The sequence below is a fragment of the Seriola dumerili genome, unplaced genomic scaffold, assembly GCF_002260705.1.
Source record: "Seriola dumerili isolate Sdu_G_001 unplaced genomic scaffold, Sdu_1.0 BDQW01000301.1, whole genome shotgun sequence".
NCBI classification, from domain to species: Eukaryota; Metazoa; Chordata; class Actinopteri; order Carangiformes; family Carangidae; genus Seriola; species Seriola dumerili.
Window position 1 is genome coordinate 3005501 of NW_019174556.1, and position 19496 is coordinate 3024996.

General features: G+C 38.7%; 2 protein-coding genes across 2 annotated transcripts; one reads left to right on the forward strand and one right to left on the reverse strand.

Annotated features, from left to right (window-relative positions):
* gucy1a3 (guanylate cyclase 1 soluble subunit alpha) lies at window positions 1-7225 on the reverse strand. The gene is made up of 8 exons (XM_022758541.1): window positions 6986-7225; window positions 6647-6714; window positions 5776-5864; window positions 4948-5663; window positions 2874-3359; window positions 2057-2200; window positions 433-587; window positions 1-146 (listed from the first exon to the last, which is right to left on the reverse strand). Exons 1-8 carry the CDS (start codon window positions 7223-7225, stop codon window positions 8-10), a joined length of 2037 nt encoding a protein of 678 aa, XP_022614262.1. The 3' UTR covers window positions 1-7.
* Window positions 7226-14694: 7469 nt separating this feature from the next.
* ufsp2 (UFM1 specific peptidase 2) lies at window positions 14695-19414 on the forward strand. Its single transcript, XM_022758544.1, has 12 exons — window positions 14695-14778; window positions 14994-15084; window positions 15956-16139; window positions 16225-16291; window positions 16537-16691; window positions 16845-17037; window positions 17287-17433; window positions 17568-17732; window positions 17861-17985; window positions 18078-18154; window positions 18828-18952; window positions 19049-19414. Exons 1-12 carry the CDS (start codon window positions 14776-14778, stop codon window positions 19133-19135), a joined length of 1419 nt encoding a protein of 472 aa, XP_022614265.1. The 5' UTR covers window positions 14695-14775; the 3' UTR covers window positions 19136-19414.
* Window positions 19415-19496: the final 82 nt, after the last annotated feature.

A 19496-nucleotide genomic window follows, 5' to 3' on the forward strand; every position in this document is an offset into this window, starting at 1 on the left:
CTTGACTTCATTTCAGAGTCAGTTTTGAAGTTTTGAAGGAGGCCTCCAAAAAGTAACAAACACCAGGGATGTCTTCTGGGAAGTTGGCCGGAAGCTCCTGTCTGCTCCTGGGAACAAAGACAAACTCTGGGCGATCCTTCAGCAATCTGGGACAAAGTGCACACAAATAAAACATGAATCTAAAAACAATGTGGCAAATTATTTGACACAAGAAGAAACACAGCGATGTTCTAAAAGTTACGTTTCCTGACCAGAGCACTTTGTTTTGTTTCTCTGCAACAGCCACTATTACTTTTTTTTTTTTTTTTTAGAGTCGGATCATATGTTTTGAGAGGGTTACGAAAAGTTATTATTGAGGTATAATCCTCACTGTGATGATAATGATAAAACCACAACAATCACTTATAACTTGCATTTGCAGAGTTACATCACCTGTGGGTTGTAGGGCTGATATTGATTTTTCTAGGTTGGCTGCAGGATTCAAACTTGTTGGCCAATGTGACATTGTTCCCAAAAAGGCAGTAGCGTGGCATCTTCACCCCTACTACACCAGCCAGAACTGAACCAGTGTGGAGGCCGATACGCATCTGGAAAAAACATTCAGCACGAATCAGGCTTCCTTATTAATCAGATTAATCAACAGAACTGAACTAAAATGTCTTACAGTGTATGAGCGTAGAGTTGGTATTGGTATCAGTATAGCTCCTGAGTAACGCTGCTGTGCACATAATTTAAATCAATACTTTTAAAGGGTAACTCTGGTGATAATCCATATTTTTTTTATAGTCAACAAATCTCACAAAAAGGTAAAATTCAACATTAAATTGATTCTTTAAGCAACACAAACACTGCCCTGCTGCTATAAATACTCACCAGCACACAAAATCTGCAGTTGAAAATAGTCACAAATGAATGCATAATTTACTGTTTAAAGGTATCCTGTGAGGTTTTTGACCACTATAGTGCTATGCAGTGTTGCTTTTATGAGTAGGGCCCTGTTTTGATTGTATCGGGCATGTACATGAGGACGCACACAAATGTGCACAAGGTTGCGGGCAGTGCAGTTATTGGCAGTAATGTGTGAACAAACGCAGTGAAGAAGACTAATAGCAACTACATCAACAACATGGGAGCACAGTAAACGATGCATGATTTAAAACATGAGGAAGGAAATGCTGGTTAAGATTTATGTCATTAATGGGAGTTAATGGATTTGGGAATGGGAGCCTCTGACAGGGCAGAGAAGCCAGAAAGTATTACAGTAACATACAGACCAACATGTTGGTTTTGGTCTTTTCATGGGATTTTTATTTTTGACAATAAAAAAAATATAGAATATCGTCAGTCTTATCCTTGAACATCTTAGCCATCAGAGTCCAAAAGCTGATTTCAAAGGATTTAAATGCAGTTAAATAAAAGCATAGCCGTCCTTCACTATAGTGTTATGAAATTTTCCTTGAAACTTCTTAGTGAATTGTTTTCAAGTAAGATCAAATATTTTTTCAATCATACATTGTACACATTTCTATCATACACATTGTATACATATTATTATAATTAATTAATCCAGGCACCTCATCAATTGTTTTCCATTTGATGAAGTGTCTGGCTAAATTAATCAGTTCTGATGAATTGATTCAGCTCTAAATTCTGATTTCTCTTAAAATCTCTGATTTCTAAATAGTGCACAATATAATATTTCATGAAGTATTTTGATTCGTGATAACTAAAATGATTTGTTCACTTGTTAGTTTTTAAGAAGGTCTCTACAGATAAAGAAGATCATTTCAACAATTGAACAATGTTGTGGCTTGAAATGAATCAATCAGTATATTAAAATAAATCATACCATCGATCAAGACCATAGCTACTTTGTAGGCAAAGGTCGACAACTTTAATAATGATAAATAATAAACTTTAGAGAAGGCACCATTTCCTTTCAAATGGAGAACATTTCTTTTTAAATAAAAGGCCTTCATACCAAAACTCTCTTAGGTTGTTAGAGTTATATAATTACACTGAATGAGGAGTACAGTATGCAGTACTTGACCCTCACCTGTATTGGGTCTCCAGTTGGTGTCATGACTTCGTCTGAGAGCTCCATCATCTTTAAGGCCATGAGTGCAATTTGGACAGCATGAGTCCCACTCTCCTTGTGTAAGCCACCAGCTACACAGTACGCATCACCAATGGTCTCCACCTGAACACAGTGGAGGATCATTACAATGAGTTCTAACCTGGCAAAGTGAGACAGAAAAAAGAAGCTGTTTGTGTCTCCTTCCACCCAAAGTCAAGGGCTCCCTTAACTGTATTAAATATGTACTGTGCCATGAAGACAATGGACCTTGAACAGAATGACAAATGTGAAGTGGATATTCATCAAAATCTCTTTGATTAAGAATCTGACTTGCTCTTCATCTTGCAGTAAAAGACAGAGGGCAAGAAACAAGGAGTAATAAAACTTAAATAGTAATAGTACTTGATCCCTGGCCATATTAAAAAGTCCAGAAGCGTTTTGTCTTCTTCTTCTTTGCCTTTGTACGTGTAAATCTGGACGGCGGAGCACTCAGCAGCTATGTGGCAGAGACAAAGTGAAACTATTTTTAGACTCATACATGTGGAGTGGAAACAGGGTCCTGAAGGAACCTCTGACTTCCTAGCGTTTTACGAGATATTTGTCAAACATGCTGCTCTGTCTGTTATGCTTCCATGACACTTTGATTACATTATCCACCCTCCCTGTAGATTAACAGCCTCTGGCAGACACTAGGGTTGTTGGTTGAGCTACAGTCGGTCCTTTCAGTCCTTTGGAATTTGTAAAGCAAAATTGTTAAACATTTTGTTCAAAATTTCCAAAAGTTTAATTAACCTACCTTATAAACATCAAGCTCTCCACACTGGTGGTCAAACCTGGTGTACAACTCATTGAGCATGGTGATCACTTGCATTGGGGTACAGAGGGAGCAAACAGCCGTGAAGCCCACAATGTCAGAGAAGAGCATTGTAACCCTGTCAAACTTCTTGGCCTGGACTGTTTGTCCCTGCCACAACTGCTGTGCCACAGTGCCAGGGAAAATGGAGAAGAGGAGGTCCACTGTCTTCTTCTTCTCCTCCTCCAGCGCTTGGTGAGCATGCTCCAAGGCTGCCTTGGCCTTCCCCAGACGCTTCTTCAAACCGTCCTGGGCTTTGGCCTGTTCACCAACCAGAACGACGTCACGCAGCGCATTATGGATAGGGATGTCTGACAAGTAGAGACCACGGCCTGTTAGCTCCTCCAGCTTGTCCACGCATGGTGAGCCTAGGAACAAAATGGCATTGGACTCTGACACGTAGATCATCTGACCTTTAAGGTCCATGAGCTGAAAGGGAAGATCATATGATGAGAAAAGTTAATCTATTGGAATGTGGTAAAGCTAGTTTGAATTGGAGACTAACTGTCCTCACACCTCAATGAAAAACAACTAAATGTGTAAAGATGTTTTTCCTTGTGTGGCATCTGTGCATTTCAAAATAAGCAATGTTTACATACATAAAATCCCTCGAGACGTATAGGAATAAGAATTTAAACATTAGAGAAAAGAAAAGCAAACTGGCCATTTGCATGGTATTTATGAAATAGCAGCTGTATGCAGCTGTCCCTCAGCTGCAGCGGTAAACAACACCAAAAGGTTTATTTATGTTCCAGTGGAGCACAAATTCAAGAAACCGAAAAATCTAGCTCAAGTACATTTGTATTAGTCACAGTAGCAGCATGCCTCTAGGGATGTCAGTGTCAGTCGGTTGGTCAAGTCCACAACTTTGGACCGGACTAAAATATCTCAACAACTACGAGATGGATTGCCATGTTATTTGGTACACACATTCATTGCTCCTAGAGGATGATTCCTAGTGACTCTTGTGACCCCCTGACCTTTCATTTAGCGCCACCATGAGGTTAATATTTGCAGTTCAGAGTGAAACATCTCGGCAACTGTTGAATGAATTGGCATTAATTTTGGCATAGTTACTCATGGTTTGTGTTGGTGATCCCTTGACTTTTCATCTAGCACCATCAATCAAGTCAAAATTTTAATGGCAACAAAGCCTTTACCTATTATAACTGTGCTATATTTATTATTATTATTATTATTATTATTATTGTTATTTTATAGTCTGACACAGTTTACTTGATTGTGTCTGCTAAAGGTCGAAAACAAATTTTCGAACTCAACTTTTATCAATCTAACTGTTAAATTTTTTCATATTACAGCCTCACAGAGCTGAGACTGTGGCCGTAGACCCAGAGTCTCCTTCACTGTTATAACAACAGTAGCTATAGGGAGAAATACAGCCGCAGAAGTAGTTTGAAGACTGTAACATAATTCATGTTGAATGTGCCACTTCTGTTGACATTTCAGTCATGTTTGTGTATAGTGGACTTGTCAGTGGAGTAATACACTATCATCCCCAGATGGACGAGAATGAGACACTTGCTTTCTGCTCACCCACTTACTGATTTTTTTTTTTAAACCTGTTTTAACTGGTCCGTGTGGTCAGTAAAGGTAAAGGTAAAGCTACCACTGGAGGACTAGTGTTATAGTAAGTGGAAGCATCTCTGACTGAATGTCATTAGTCATTACACCACTGTCATGTTTACTCAATGACACTTTTTTTTCTTGTCGTGGCGACCAATTGCTGTGCACCCTTACATAAATAGCACGAGCATGGCTGTGCCTTTGATGGATGAAATGGTTTGACATTTGCTTCTGATCTCCACTGGGGGTATAATCTTGATCTCTACCTCAGGCCAAGTACACCACTAATAAGCCTGAGCGCTTATAAACAGCCTGATTTTTTACCCTCTATCTTACTCGATTTAATATTAACACGATGACCGGAAGACCTTTTCTGCCTCATTAGTCGGTGACGTCACTGGTCAATTTATATCCCGCAGACATGACGACATACCTTCCCTGTGATGTCTGTGGTGTAGACTCCATGCTTGATCCGAATGATAAACTGTGTGTTTAGCATGGTCAGAATACCTTGAAAGGTACATTTGATCTGGGGAGAGACAATAGAGAAGTGTTCTTGGAAGGTAGCAGACCGCCTCAGTCCATCCTTTCTGGTCAGTCTCTTCCTGAGCCCATGTCCTATTTGAACCAGAACCAAGTCCTGGTCCAGGATCAGATGGAAAGGGAAAATGGTGGAGAACAGAGTGGTAGGAAGGGTCCCAGCTGAGGTAGCCCGCAGCGGGCTGGGGCTCAGATTTTTAGCATCCTTAACAACAACTGTGTACAGAAGACTGGCCTGTGGGCTGGACTGCAAGATGCTGTCTTTAGCACTGGGGGGGTCCATCAACACATCCACAGTGGTGTGATACAGCAAGCGGGCAGCAGCTTTGATGACTCCGGGGAAAAAGAGCTGAGTGGTCGGGCGGGGGTTGAAGAAATAGACAGTAAGCAGACCCGGATCCTTGTCTAAGCACAGCACCGATGGTTCGTTTACATAATCCTCTCTGTCCGGGTTGGGTAGCGTGCTGCTCTGCTTCAACAAGACATTGAAGCTGTTGAGGAAGTCGTGGAGAGCTCCCCCCACCACCCTCAAAATGTGTCCGTCCTCCTCATAACACATGTTGAAAAGCTCTTCGCCAAGAGCAACTTTCAAAGCTTCCATTGGGATTGCTGCCAGATACATGAAGGGAAACAGGTGAAGATGGGCACACAGCCCACACTACCCAGAATCTTAAAATGAAAATGGCATGTTTTGGACAATAAGTTTCAGATTTCACATTACCTGTTTTGGTTGAGTAAATGTTTATCATCTCCACTAAATGCTCTGGTTCATCACTGCAACTCTGATTGTCTGTGCAGCAAATTCTTGGACTGGTGAGACAATAAATAAAATATAAGTCAAAGACACACAAACCAGTGCTTGATGGACCATACATTTACTGTTCAGTTACTGGAAAATATAAGACTAGAGCTGCAGCTCCCTATTATTTTCATGACCTGATAATCTGCCAAATGTTTTCTTAATGAATCGATTAAGAGTTTAGTCTTAAAAAGAGTGAAAAATGTTTTTAGAATTTCCCAGCCCAGGCTGACATCTTCAGATGTTTTTTTTTGTCTGACTAACAGTCCAAAACCCAAAGATATGCAGTTTACTGTCATATGACCAAAAAGAATCAACAAATTGTCACATTTAAGAAGCTGCAACCAACAAATATTTGGATTTTAGCTTAAAAAAAGAAGATTAAACAAATGAATCAATTATGAAAATAGTTTCTGATGACTTTTTTTATTTTAGCTCTCCATGGCTATAGTACTGTGTTCTCAGCAGATGCGTAAGGGTTTTCTCTCTATCGCCAGGTATCCATAGCAGCCTGAGTCTGCATCACGCCTTATTGTTGTTCTCATCATTAGCATCAGTCTAGTAGAGAGATTGGCAGGAGAAATTGGTAAGAAATCTTCAGGTAAACAGAGGGTCAAATGAGGCTGTAACATCTTAGCATCATTACAGTTATTATAAGAATACATGTTGTGGTGTAGTAGCCTAGTGATAGTATAGGCCTGTGATTTACAGTGGCTGTGGTGGTAATTGTGGCAGTGCAGGAGAAGTAGAGTAGTTGTTATTGATGTCTAATAAAATAAAAAACACACGTTACCTTTCAGAGTCCCTGGTGTGATCTGATAGTCTCATCATTCGGTGCAGGGCAGTATGCAGCCTTTGAAACTGTGTGACAAAGTGTTCACCAAGTTAAAGGTCATCCTCTGGTGAGACTTGAAAGCAGCTTTAATTACAGAGACAGCATTGACATAAAGAAAGCAGGATTACCATATCTTTATCTCAAGTGAATAAACAGACATGCGTAAAGACAGACATGCGACAAACTCAACTGCAGAGTCAAATTAATGTCATTTATTTATTTTTCATAATTTACGTAAATAGAGCATGTTTGTTGCATGAAGTGTATATTAATATATGTATTTTTTTTCTTACTCACCTCAGGACATGCCAATTTTCGGATGCTCTCCCCAAGTGTATGCAGGTTAACTTTGGCTCTGCTTGTCTTCTGTCGAGGTAGATCCTCACCTATTTTTCCGTGCACGTCCTTAGAAATAGGCAATAAATCCGCGTCGTCAGCTGAGCGCTCCTCTAAGTCTCCGAGCTCATTATTTTTGGCGCTGCTGGAGAATGGACATTCTCCGGATATCTTCAGTTCTTTCAGCTTAGCGCAGAACATCTTGCCCGCTGTAATCTCTCCTGCCTCTTCTCTCTTATCTAATTTCGGAGGGAGACAGTCCTGGTCGAGCAGCTGCGGTCTGTGGGAGAAATTCCATCATCTGGTGTGCTCATCCAGGATATACCTCTCCCCCCTCGCAAACCGCTGATTCAAATGATCAACACCAAAGCAAGCCAGAGACCACATACAAAATTCATTGAAAAATGCATGGGCAACTATCATTACCTAAAGCCAATGAGAAACTGGAGAAAAAAGAGCACCAGGCCAATCCATGCGCAAGTGGGGCTGGTGTAGCTGAACAACCTATCAGCAATGAGAAATTATTTCCAGGCGACTCCACGCATGCAACGGACTTTTTTTTTATTTAGATCAGCCTTTGGACTGAGTCCCGTCATATGAAAGTGGTCCCCCAAACACTAATAATGACGTTTCTATTATATTCACATACTGACTTCAAGTGTAGGCTACGTGCCTGTAGTGCCAAGTGTGTGTTCTAGTTCTGTGTTCCTATAAAAATACTAATAGTTAATGTTTTCATTTTACATTATTTATTCTTATTATTTAATATTACAGATATTCTCTCTCTCGTTCTCTCTCTCTCTCTCTCTCTCTCTCTCTCTCTCTCTCTCTCTCTCTCTCTCAGTAGCAGACACACACACACACAAATACCTACGTTATAACTTCCCTCCTTCACCCCCCCACGAAAAACCTGTAAATTGACGCCTCTGTGGTGTTTAACATTAAGTTGTAAGGTTCCCTCTCAACCTAGTGCTTCTTCTGAAGATCTCTAATAACACTAGATTTCATTAACAATCAATTTGTTGAAATTTTTTGTCAATCGACCAGTTGTTTGATTGATAAAATATCAAGAAATTGAAAAAGGACCATCTCATGTTCCCAGAGCCTAAGATAATGTCCTCAGATTACTTATTTGGTCCAAACAACAGTTTTAGACCCAAAGACATTAAGTTCTATTGTATAAGACAAAGAAAAGCAGGAAATCTTCACATTTTAGAAGCAACAAGCAAACAACAAGCAAATATTTGGCATTTTTCCTTTAAATGTGATGTTATTTTAATTCAGTAATGGGATATTCCAAGTGATGTCACTTGAGACAGTGCTGGTCCTGCCTGAAGACTACCAGACCTCTGTAGCCCACTCCTCATCTCTGCTTGAGGCTAGCAGCTCCAGGCTGCATTACCTGCTACTTTTATAGCACACCTGAATATCCAACCAAACTGTTAGCAGTGGTTTTGTGTTGTGGGTAATGTAGGCAGCAGGCTCTGACAAGGAAGAAGAATGTTTGGAATAAAAACAGAAGATATCTCTAATTTAGCATTTTTAAAAACTGTCTATCGTCTTCTGTCGATTGATTAATCAACCAATTATTATTATCATTATTTTGATGACTTGCTGCCAACTTGTCCCAGTTCCTGCAGTTGCCAGATGTTCTGCTTTGCATAATGTATGGGCATATTTGTCAGTATCTTATGAGCATTATGATATTATTACTCACAGTTGTGTCTCATAACTCATGCTTTGTTTACTGTCATACTAGCATTTTATAAACTTCAAAGTTACTTCTGTTATTCATATTAATGTTATGTTTCAGAAATAAGTCTATATCCTATTGTGTCATGCTGCTCTGCATGGCTGATGTGTGTAAAATGCGGTTGTTAACATTATTGATAATTTGTGCTTTGTTACTTCATGTTCAGGTTACAAATACTGAATAATGAATGTTTTATTATTTTATTGTGCTTCAACGTTTGACTGTTTCCTGCTGCTCTTCAAAGCTCCTGCACAATCTTAAGAATGTTGATTTTGTTGCTCTTGCTGTCCACTCTGTGTGTGTGTATTTCGTCAAGTGTTGCTGGATCGGTTTTAGAATAGCTTGGCAAAAAGCTTCAGTTCAAAAACCACTGGCTAGCTAACAGTGATTAAAGCGACTATCCTGACCAGAAATTAGCCATGTGGTTGTTTTTGACACGCTTCAATGAGTGGATGTCCAGATAATATTCACTGTTGGATGAAGTTTTCATTTAATCAAGATTTCAGTTTACAGTAAATTACTCCTATTGCAAACTAAAGTGTGGTGATATTATGGCTGGTTTGGCTTTTTGGTGTGCCCTGGTGTTAGAGCGGTAAAAACCGTGAGATCTCCCTGTCACCCTCCTATCAGTAGCCGGTCTGTTGCACCTGTGCCACATATAGAATCCACCTGTCACATTACTCCACCGGTGGTGAATTTTATATTTTATATTTCACATATAAAGAACCATAAATACACAGACAGAATAGATGGCTCCTGCACTGCTTGTTGGTCTTGTTTGGTCTGAAAAAGATTTCATTGTCTAACAGAATAAATCCATTACAGAGCTTAAATAATGAACAGCTTTGTCACTCGGGAGTTGGAGTAATTTCTCGCAGGATAACTCTGGACTGGCACACTGCTTACTTTGGCTGTCTTTCAACAACAAGGCCGAGGATGCTGCTACTACATAAAAACATAAAGTCCATAGGTTAGATACTTAAGGAAGAACCCTTTCATTTGGCACCAGGTGTGGACAGGACCATGTTATTCATTAAACTGCAATTTAAAAATTCCTCTTTTTAATGCATGTGTGTATGTTATTTTACCTTTTATGTTGTGTTATGTTCAATCTTTTCTCCAAAGACTGAATTAGAAAGGTCTAACTTGTTGGATTTATTCATCACATATTTTCGAGGGCAAGTTTAAGGGGACCTTTTACAAGCACATTTACTTAAAAGCACACACTGATGTAAACCAAATAAATAAGATGAATTAGGCTGACAATTTTATTTATATAGCCCAATAACACATAAAAATAACAATAAAACTAATCAAAAATATGTAATGGGAGGAAGAATGAGAGAAACCTCAGGAAGAACTACAGACAGATGAGATCAAAATAATCAAATTACAACATAAAAAAATTAACAACACCTGTGTGCCACCAAACAAATAGGGCCTGAACCACATGACTTCTGATATCGTCTTTGCTTTTCTGAGAATTCCACCTATACCAAGATCAATGACAAGTTGAATTATTTTGGAAATTAATGAAAAAAATAAATAGATTCTAAATCACACGTGTTTTTAAATTTGACAAGAAGCAAATGCAAATGAACTGCACAGATTCTACAGGCCATCCTCAGGTCTCAGTGACCCATCTGCCACCACAGAGGTGACAGCTGTTGCTGCCGCCTCTCACCAGGACCCAGAGGAGATAGCACCAGCTGCACTGGCATGAACAAACCTCTTTGTCATGATTATCTACAACATGGACCTTATGATCTGTGCCAAGGTGAGACAGTGAATTAAGATTCAGGACCGAAAAGTCTTGCAGTTGTAGTCCTGACTCTGCGTTGCTTTGAGTCTTATTGTTGTACTCTTTCAGAGCTGAAGACTACAGTGCAACTGGAGTTGAAGGAGAAGATGATGAGCTCTGAAGCATCTGCCGTTCAAAATGAGGAGCACTGACCCACAGGAATGGGCACAGGCCACTTCTCTTGAACCATTTCTCTCTTTCTTGGTCCTCAAAGAACATTTCAGTTTAGGGAAGCAGAGAAGGCAGTAAATATGACTGATGGACAGATTAGGAGAAAATGGGCCCCTGCGCAGACAGGTGAAAGACCCCGCACTCCTCTATTACAAGCCCCCCAGACTGAGGGAGACATCAAATGACTACAAATCACATTTCGTCATTTTTCATCTCTTTATTGTCATTTTTGTCTTTTGTGGTCATGTTAAAGGTGATCAGTTTGTCTCTTTGTAGTCATTTTGAGTATATGTTTTCATCATTTTGTGTGTTCTTGTAGTTGTTTTGTGTATCTTTGTTGTCATTTTGTGTTTCTTTGTGTGCTACAATTTAAAAATACCCTGTTACATCTAAAAGTCATGCATTCAAAATAAGTTAAGCAAAAGCACACAACTATTATAAGGAAAATATAAAAGTAAAAGCACTCATTATGCAGAAGAATTGCACCTTTCAGTGTTATTGTATATTGTATTACTGGATTCGTATTATTGATGTATTAGTGTGTAAGCAGCATTTTGTTGTTGGGAAGGTTAATCTGTAAAAGTGCATTATATTGTATGAGCTGATCATATAGTACGTATGTCCTAGTACATCTGCAATGTAGCAGAGTAGAAGCATAAAGTAAAAGACAAGTACCTCGCAATCGTGATTAACTACGGTACTCCAGTGAATATAGCTACTTATCTTCATTCCAATGGTTGAATCAGGCAAAATGTTGGACTCTCTTCTTGTTTCCTTCATCTATTTGTCTCTCAGAGGTTGTCCCAGGGTGAACCCATTAGCAATGGTGAATGACTGAGGGCCAGGATCCAGAGCTCATGCCTCAGTAGGAGACCAATGATGTGAAGCTAAGGTCATTTGATATCCAGAGGCAAAAGATGTGGATGTTAAATCAAGATATTTCAATGGGCCACACTGTTCCAGTTTTTACAGTTAATTACCCCCAAGTTCCCTGCTGTTCGTGAAGAAGACATTTTTTTAATGAAAAGAGAAAAAATTACAAATTTAAACATCAAGAGTAGGCATGCTGTATACGTGTAGCACTTTGATTATTATTAATGTCCAATTTCAGTTCTATTTTCTGTCTTTCTTTCCCCTATGTCCTCACACAACACAAACAATGCACACACACACACACACACACACACACACACACACACACTTTTGTACTCATGCATCTATCTATCTATCTATCTATCTATCTATCTATCTATCTATCTATCTATCTATCTATCTATCTATCTATCTATCTATCTTATCTGGAGCAAATACGAGGTCTCAGCAGTCTGGGTTAAAAAACTAATCAAGTCAATATCTTACAAACTAACAGTAACTGTTAGTAACTGTATAAAATTCCCTCTTTGTGTTCCCTTGTGTCCCTTTTCTGTAGCAGTGAAGGAATAATAATAAAAACAAACAAGATGTGTTTTTGTATCACTGAAATCTCATGTCATCTTCAGATGACATCTTTTAGAATAAAAATTCCCCAGGAGGACTCTCCCATCACTTACATTCAAAGTGCATTAAGAAGGAATCTTTTAATGGCCCGTTTGAACAAGAGGAATGATTACAGCAAGAAAAACCTCTTTTAGTGTCCATATAGGAGCACCCGATTACAAGCATGAAAAATTATAAACCCATCCTTAAAAAAGACCTTATTTTAATGAGATCTTAAGTGATATTAAACCTCTACACAGCTTCTATAATCCCCAGCCTCACCGCCAGGTATATGCCACCCTTAAAACATGAAGGATGTATCAGTCATAAATGATTCTGTAACATTTTTGGCAAAAACAAACAAAAAAGCATTACCTTTCACTGACTGCCGGAATTGATCAAATTGTAAAACCAAATATGTGAACATTGCCACAAAAGACCACAATAATATACATTAAATTTGTTGTAAAAGCTAAAGTGAGTTGTCCCTAATAATAGTCCACTTCAACTTTGCCATCACACTTGCTCAAATATTATTTGTGATCCAAACACTCTTATTTGCTTTGCTACATCCTGCCATCAATCATTTTGAATAAATATTACACAAACAAATGAATCCAAAGATAAACTTTGCCTATATCCATATGATGAATGTACATTTCTAATGTGAGTTTCAGTCCCTGCCATTTAATCAGTCCTCGCACACTCTCTTCCAAAGATCCCAACTCTGTGTTTATGATACCCAGAGAGATAGCTAATCTCATCACAAATCAAGCCCAGAACACTAAGTCCACAGGAACTTAACAGCCATGACCTCAGACACTTACAATGTATATACACTCAGTTTCACAAGAAGAAAGTTTTTTTTAGGCAGATTGTAACATTCAGGCACATAAAGCCTTCCAATAGATACTTACATTAAATCTTCTTTGGTAATGTTGCATTTATGCACTCTTGTAAATAACAAAATTGCTCCTCAAAACTAATTGACACATCAGACAAAACTGTTTCTCAAAATTAATGTGATTTCCATAAATGTTTTTCTAATGAAGGTACAATATGATGAAGCGATTTCATCCAAATGTTCATAATTCCTAACACTACAGTCTACTAATGTACATTAGACCTATTGAGTGTGTTTAGGTTTTTTTTTTTTCTAACAATCTTCTACAGATGACTGATTTTGAATGCTTGGGATAGGAAAAAGGCCATGTCAGCTCCTTTTCCCACTAATCCTAACAAACCCTTGATGATCTTTTTCCAGAAGCAATGTTAGAACAAAACATCACTGACCTAAAATTAGCCTCATTTTCAACTTTGCTTCCTGACTTTCAGATTTGCTTTATTTGACTTTGCCATAATACGTAGTAGTAGTTGTAAAAGGCCTGTAATGTAAGTCCTTTCATTTACAGGTAAATACGTACTGCTATCTGATTTGTCTTCTTACCATTAGTGCAGCCTTTGATGATCATTTGATTTTTCAAAGCTTACTGAGTTCAAAGAGTTTTGGATAGATAGTTTTTGGTAGAGTTTTTTTCAGATAGATAGAAAACATCCTCTTCTACATACAGAATAATGACATACAGTACAGTATCTCTAACCCTGTGTCCACTCATCCTGCCTGGCCTTGCATGCATGGCTACCATGTAATAGCCTGCAGCAAACAGGCAACACACAAGAAACAGGTTTTACTGTTTAGCTATGTATTCATTGTGATTATTCAAACTTCCCTTGAATTATTTATCCTTTTAAAAAGATAATTAAAAAAAAATCAAAATAAATAGCTGAACAAAAAATTTAAAATGCAAGAATGTTGATGCATGTTTTCAAGTGTTGCATAAGACGGGTGACATGGGCACGGATGCTGGAATAATTAGATATAGTATGCATCACTAAGGCTGAACACACTTAATACTGTACTAACAGCACCACGACAGGAGATTTTACATGACACTCATTTACAGTATGACTGGAGAAATTTTTACTCTCTCACTGGCATTTTGTATTTCTTGAGTCTCTTAAAAATCAAATTATGGTAGTAATTATCACAACAGAAGAGCAAAGATGGATGTCCAGTTAAGCTGAATGGGTCGCATTTTAGTTGCTTTTGCACAGGAGATGGAAAACCAATGCATCTCTTGGTCAACTGTAGTGCAGCCCAGAGAGAAAGAAAAAAAAATCTGCTACACAAAATTGTGTCTATTTTTTCAGACTACACTGTCATTTTTTCTTGTCTTGTAAAATATCATGTACCTCCTCAGGCATCTTAAAACTTATTTTACTAAAAGAATCTGAGGAGGAAAAAAAGTGGAACTAAGTATCCAGGCTCCCTACATGGAGATGCCCCCTAAAAAGGTTACGAGCCACAGCTGTAATCATCTCTGTTATCCGGGAAAATTTTCCAAAAATTACGAGTTACCCTGAATGCAACATCAGCGGGTGGGGTCAGTGTGGTCCAATAGGATGCAGCAGCCAGAGACACGTACAACAAACATGTCAGCGTCCTGTGTGCGTAGAGAGTAGTTGTACATTGCTTGACTCAACTCCACCATGGTAAGTTTACTGAGAAATTAGCTAGTTTAATGTAGTATAGCTTAATGTTTCCCTCAGCTTGCTGTTAGTTGTTGCTAGTAGATAACTAGCAGCTGACAGCGGCTCCTCAACTCTTCTTCAGTAGTAAATAAAAGCACAAAATAATGTAGATGTGTGTTATCAACTCTGTCAGCTGGTTATCTCTCAGGCGACTAACGTGTCCTGTGTTACCTCAGGTGTTTGTTGACTCACATCCCCCCTACACTGGGACCATCCTTCGTGTGAGAGGGCGGCTGGAGCTCAAATGTCAGCTGGACAGCACAGACGGTACTGCATGTTTATGGACTCTTAACCACAATATTATTTATTTAAACGTGGGTTTCTCGTGTTTTTATGTTGGGTTTCACTTCCTGGCTGCTTCCCTCTTGTGGGATGCTGTAACAAATCAGTTACTGCATGGGAGGAACATTACCAGTGGTGGGAGGAGTATTCAAATCCTTAACTAAAGTAGAGGTGCCAATACAACAATCTAAACATGCTCCATTACAAGTAGAAGTCCTGCATGAATAAGTCTTCTTGAGTATAAGTACATGACACACAGGACATGATTTCATAGTTAATCCAGATCATTAATTATCAATCCTTAAGCAGCATGTCACTGTTAAAGCAAATTTTACTAACTACTAAATACTGTATACAGTTAGGTTGTTTAGTCCAGTGATTCAGGGATCAATAAATCTGAGAGATCATGAGATGACTAATGGTTGAGGGAAGAACAAAAAGTTCCACTGCACAAACAAGGATTTATCTTTTAGACTTTACTCTAATCATCTTTTTTTTGTGAAATAGAGAGAAATGAGAAATTTTGTTACATTTCATTGTTGAATGAAGTTGAGGTTGAGGGTCTGTGCAGGTCACTCAAGGTCTTCCACACTGCAGTCAATAAACCATTTCATCATTGGCCTGGTTTTATGCACAACGGAACTGTTACATTGAAATAAGAAATGCCTTCATTAAAACTGTTGCCTCAAAGTTAGAAGCACATACCGTTATCTAAAGATAATTGTTTGCTGTAGTATTGAGATTTCCCTTAAATGACCTGAGGAGCCTAGCCCAAACCAACAGCCTCAAACCAAAAGTGCAGAGAAGTATGTAGACAGTAATGACTAATATTGTCTATGTCTCTGTCCCCTGTCAGTGTCGCTGATGCACAAGGCGATCTCAGGAACATTTGTGACCCTCCGCTCCCAGGTGAAATCTGAATCCTGTGTTCTCACAGTCTGTGACAGTCCTGTTATTATATGGCCAAACAAAGGTGTTAATGCAACACCAGAAGAAATAACACCAAACGCACTGTGTGAAGATATACATCTGTGGATACAGTGAGTCATGTTTTGTTGATCATGTGACTAGCCTGTGTTGTTTTTTTTTGGTTAGCTGAATAATTAATATTTTTATTGATTTCAGGACGGATGAACAGGAGAGCTTTGGCAAGAAATCTGGAAAAAAGAAAAACAAGAAAAGTTCAGCAGTGGTAAGTTTCTAATATGGAAATGGATGTGGGAGTGCCAAGACAGAAATAGTAGTTTTTGTAATGTTTGTCCTCAGTAGGGGGTCAGAAATGTTGCAGGAACAGTGCAACATACTTTTCTTCTTCATCATGTGTACAAAAAGGTATCCACTATCTACAGTAGTTTTCCACATTGAGATAGTATAACTTATAAGCAATGACTTATCAACTTTATGTTGTGTGTTTATGCCACTAAACTTGTCATTTAGAGTGTCATAAACCTTAACCTGATGATGGAGGTGACAAAGCCAGGCCCTCTCTCAGCTCCCATCCTCAGCAGAACTCTCCAGAGCTCCCACTTCCTGTCTGCGACTCTTCCCATGGACTGTGTTGTCCGCACCAGCTGCAATGACACGATCAAGGAGTATGTCTTATTTAAAATAAAAATAAAAGATCAGAATCTGAACTACAGGTCAAACTCTGTAAACTCAATATATTAATGTTAAAATAGTGATAGACTCACTACCTTGATAAAGCTTGTATCTCACTGTGAAAAAATTTTATTCTGGTGTTGCAGTGCCTGTGAGCGTCTGGTGGAGGCGCTAACTCATCAGCTGTTTGAGATGGAGAAAGTGACTTTGCAACACACAAAAGGGACGACACTGCTGGTCCCTGAGCCACTCCACTTTCTTCTTCCAGAGCCAAAAGGACTAGTGACAGTGGTTTACCCAGCAGGAGTGCCTGACAGCCAACTAGAGACACAGCGGAAGGTAAGAACCACAGACTGAGCTTCTTTAAAAGCTCAAACAAACTGGCAAGCAACATGTAAATCTGTTGATATTATAATCAAATTTTGGTAGCATCTTTATCACAAAAACAACGTACATAATAGAAAGGAACACTGAGATTCAGAAAGTCTGACATTTTATCCTATAGCTTCATACAGCAGGCAGTGGATCCAGCTTCTTGTATTTACATAATACACCATTATTCATTTTGCACAAAATCTCTATTTGTAGGAATTGCATCAACAGTTTGAGCTACCAGATGACAGGCCTTTTTTCAGAAGAGCCAATGCGTACCACTTTCCCAATGAGCCCTACAGAGACGGTTATCTCCGAAACCCTCATCTGCTCCTCACACATCCTACCCTGGATGATGGAAAGGTATAGCTAATTACCATATTAAAGTCTGTTACACTTTGTCCCCTTTTTTGAAGATGGATACTGAGATGTACTCAAGGAATATACAGGGGATAGTAACCTTGATTTGCCTGTCTTATGTTGTTTTTCTTTTCAAGGTGTACTTGGTCCAGGGGATCTACAGCTATCACCACTACATGCAGGACCGTATGGATGACAATGGCTGGGGCTGTGCTTATCGTTCCCTGCAGACCATCTGCTCCTGGTTCCAGCAGCAAGGCTACGTAGAGCGGTCTGTGCCCACTCACAAAGAGATCCAACAGGTAATACTTCTATAAATATGATCACAATACAATAAAAGATGTGCCTGTATTTGTTTTTTTTCTTCTTTTGAAATTTCATATCAATAATGTCCAAGATGCCTGCCTCTATTTGGGTCACTGTTTTCCAGGCTTTAGTGGATGTTGGAGACAAGCAGACATCCTTTGTGGGATCACGCCAGTGGATCGGATCCATTGAGGTTCAGGCTGTTCTGAACCAGCTGCTTGAAGTCACTTCCAAGATCATGTTTGTGAGGTCTGATTACACGCCTCCATAGCACCTTGTATATTGTAATATTTATGTGAAGGTTTTGGATTTATCTGATGGCTCATCTGTGTGCTTTTCAGTCAAGGGTCTGAGTTGGCATCCAAAGGCAGAGAACTGGCCAACCACTTCCTTACAGAAGGGACTCCCATCATGATTGGTGAGCTGAATGTCAGACCATTATTTCCAGCATTTTGGGCTTTAATTAAACTTAATCAACTTGCACAAACTTTAAAACTCATATATTTAACAATAACAACTCTGGTATATATATATATATATCTTTCGTAAGATTATACTGAATTTTTACTTAAAACTATAAACACGCATACAGTCTACAGCAACATGGTGCTATGATATTAAACAAAAAATCTATGATCCAGTTGCAGACTAAAGGGCCAAGCCTTCTTTAAAATTCAAAACAGAGTTTTTTCATTTTTATTAAAGAAACTAGACAACATCTTAATCTGGCTAATCACCACAAGACCCATTTCGATCAGCTTTGCCCAGTTGTCACAATGTTATTAATTTTGTCTGATGCTATAATTTTTTTTTTTTTTTTTTTCTACATTAGTATTTGTAAACACAAGACTAATACAGTCACATGCACATCAGTGATGTTATTCTATAAATTCAGTTCTTTGATTACTGTATACTTAATAGACTGTAATTAACTGGACAAAAATCGTCTAATCAACTATTGCTGACATTGTGACAGAGGGGTTCAGCATTTACAAAAGCCCATATTAGTTATGACTAACAATGAAATGCAAATATTAATTCCCAATTAGAATTACAGGTTTGTTAAAAAAAATAATGGTCCTATGTTGCAGGAGGGGGAGTTTTAGCTCACACTATTCTGGGTGTGGCATGGAGTGAGACCACCGGGCAGATCCGCTATCTCATCCTAGATCCACATTACACAGGAGCAGAGGACCTACAGGTTATCACAGACAAGGTGACTGTTGCATGTATCCACACTGGCAGCATTTCTCGCTGTAAAGTAAAACTTTTCAGAAACAGTGTTGACCAGTGTGTATTTTGTCTTTCTCAGGGCTGGTGTGGCTGGAAAGGACCAGATTTTTGGGATCAAACTGCATATTATAATCTCTGTCTGCCTCAGAAGCCAAAGCTCATCTGAGCTCTCACAGCCTTTCAGATGAACATCATTGGTATCAGTACAGCATATGGAAACCTTAGAAGTGACACTATAACCCATTTGTTTATAAGAATGTGTCCAATTAATTATTGTCTTCGCAAACAAAGACACAACTAGATGTAGATGTAATTTTATGGAGAAATGAATCATGTCTGTACTTTCTGTACTTGCTATTATTTAATACGACAAAGTCTGGTAGAATATCTATACTAAATAGGCTAATTTTATTTTGAAGAGAAATACAATACATCATGGTCATAAGAGTTTTGTCACTGCTTTATGTTATTGGTAGACAAACAAACCCACGATTACTGATGCAAAACATGGCCCTTCTGCATCTGGT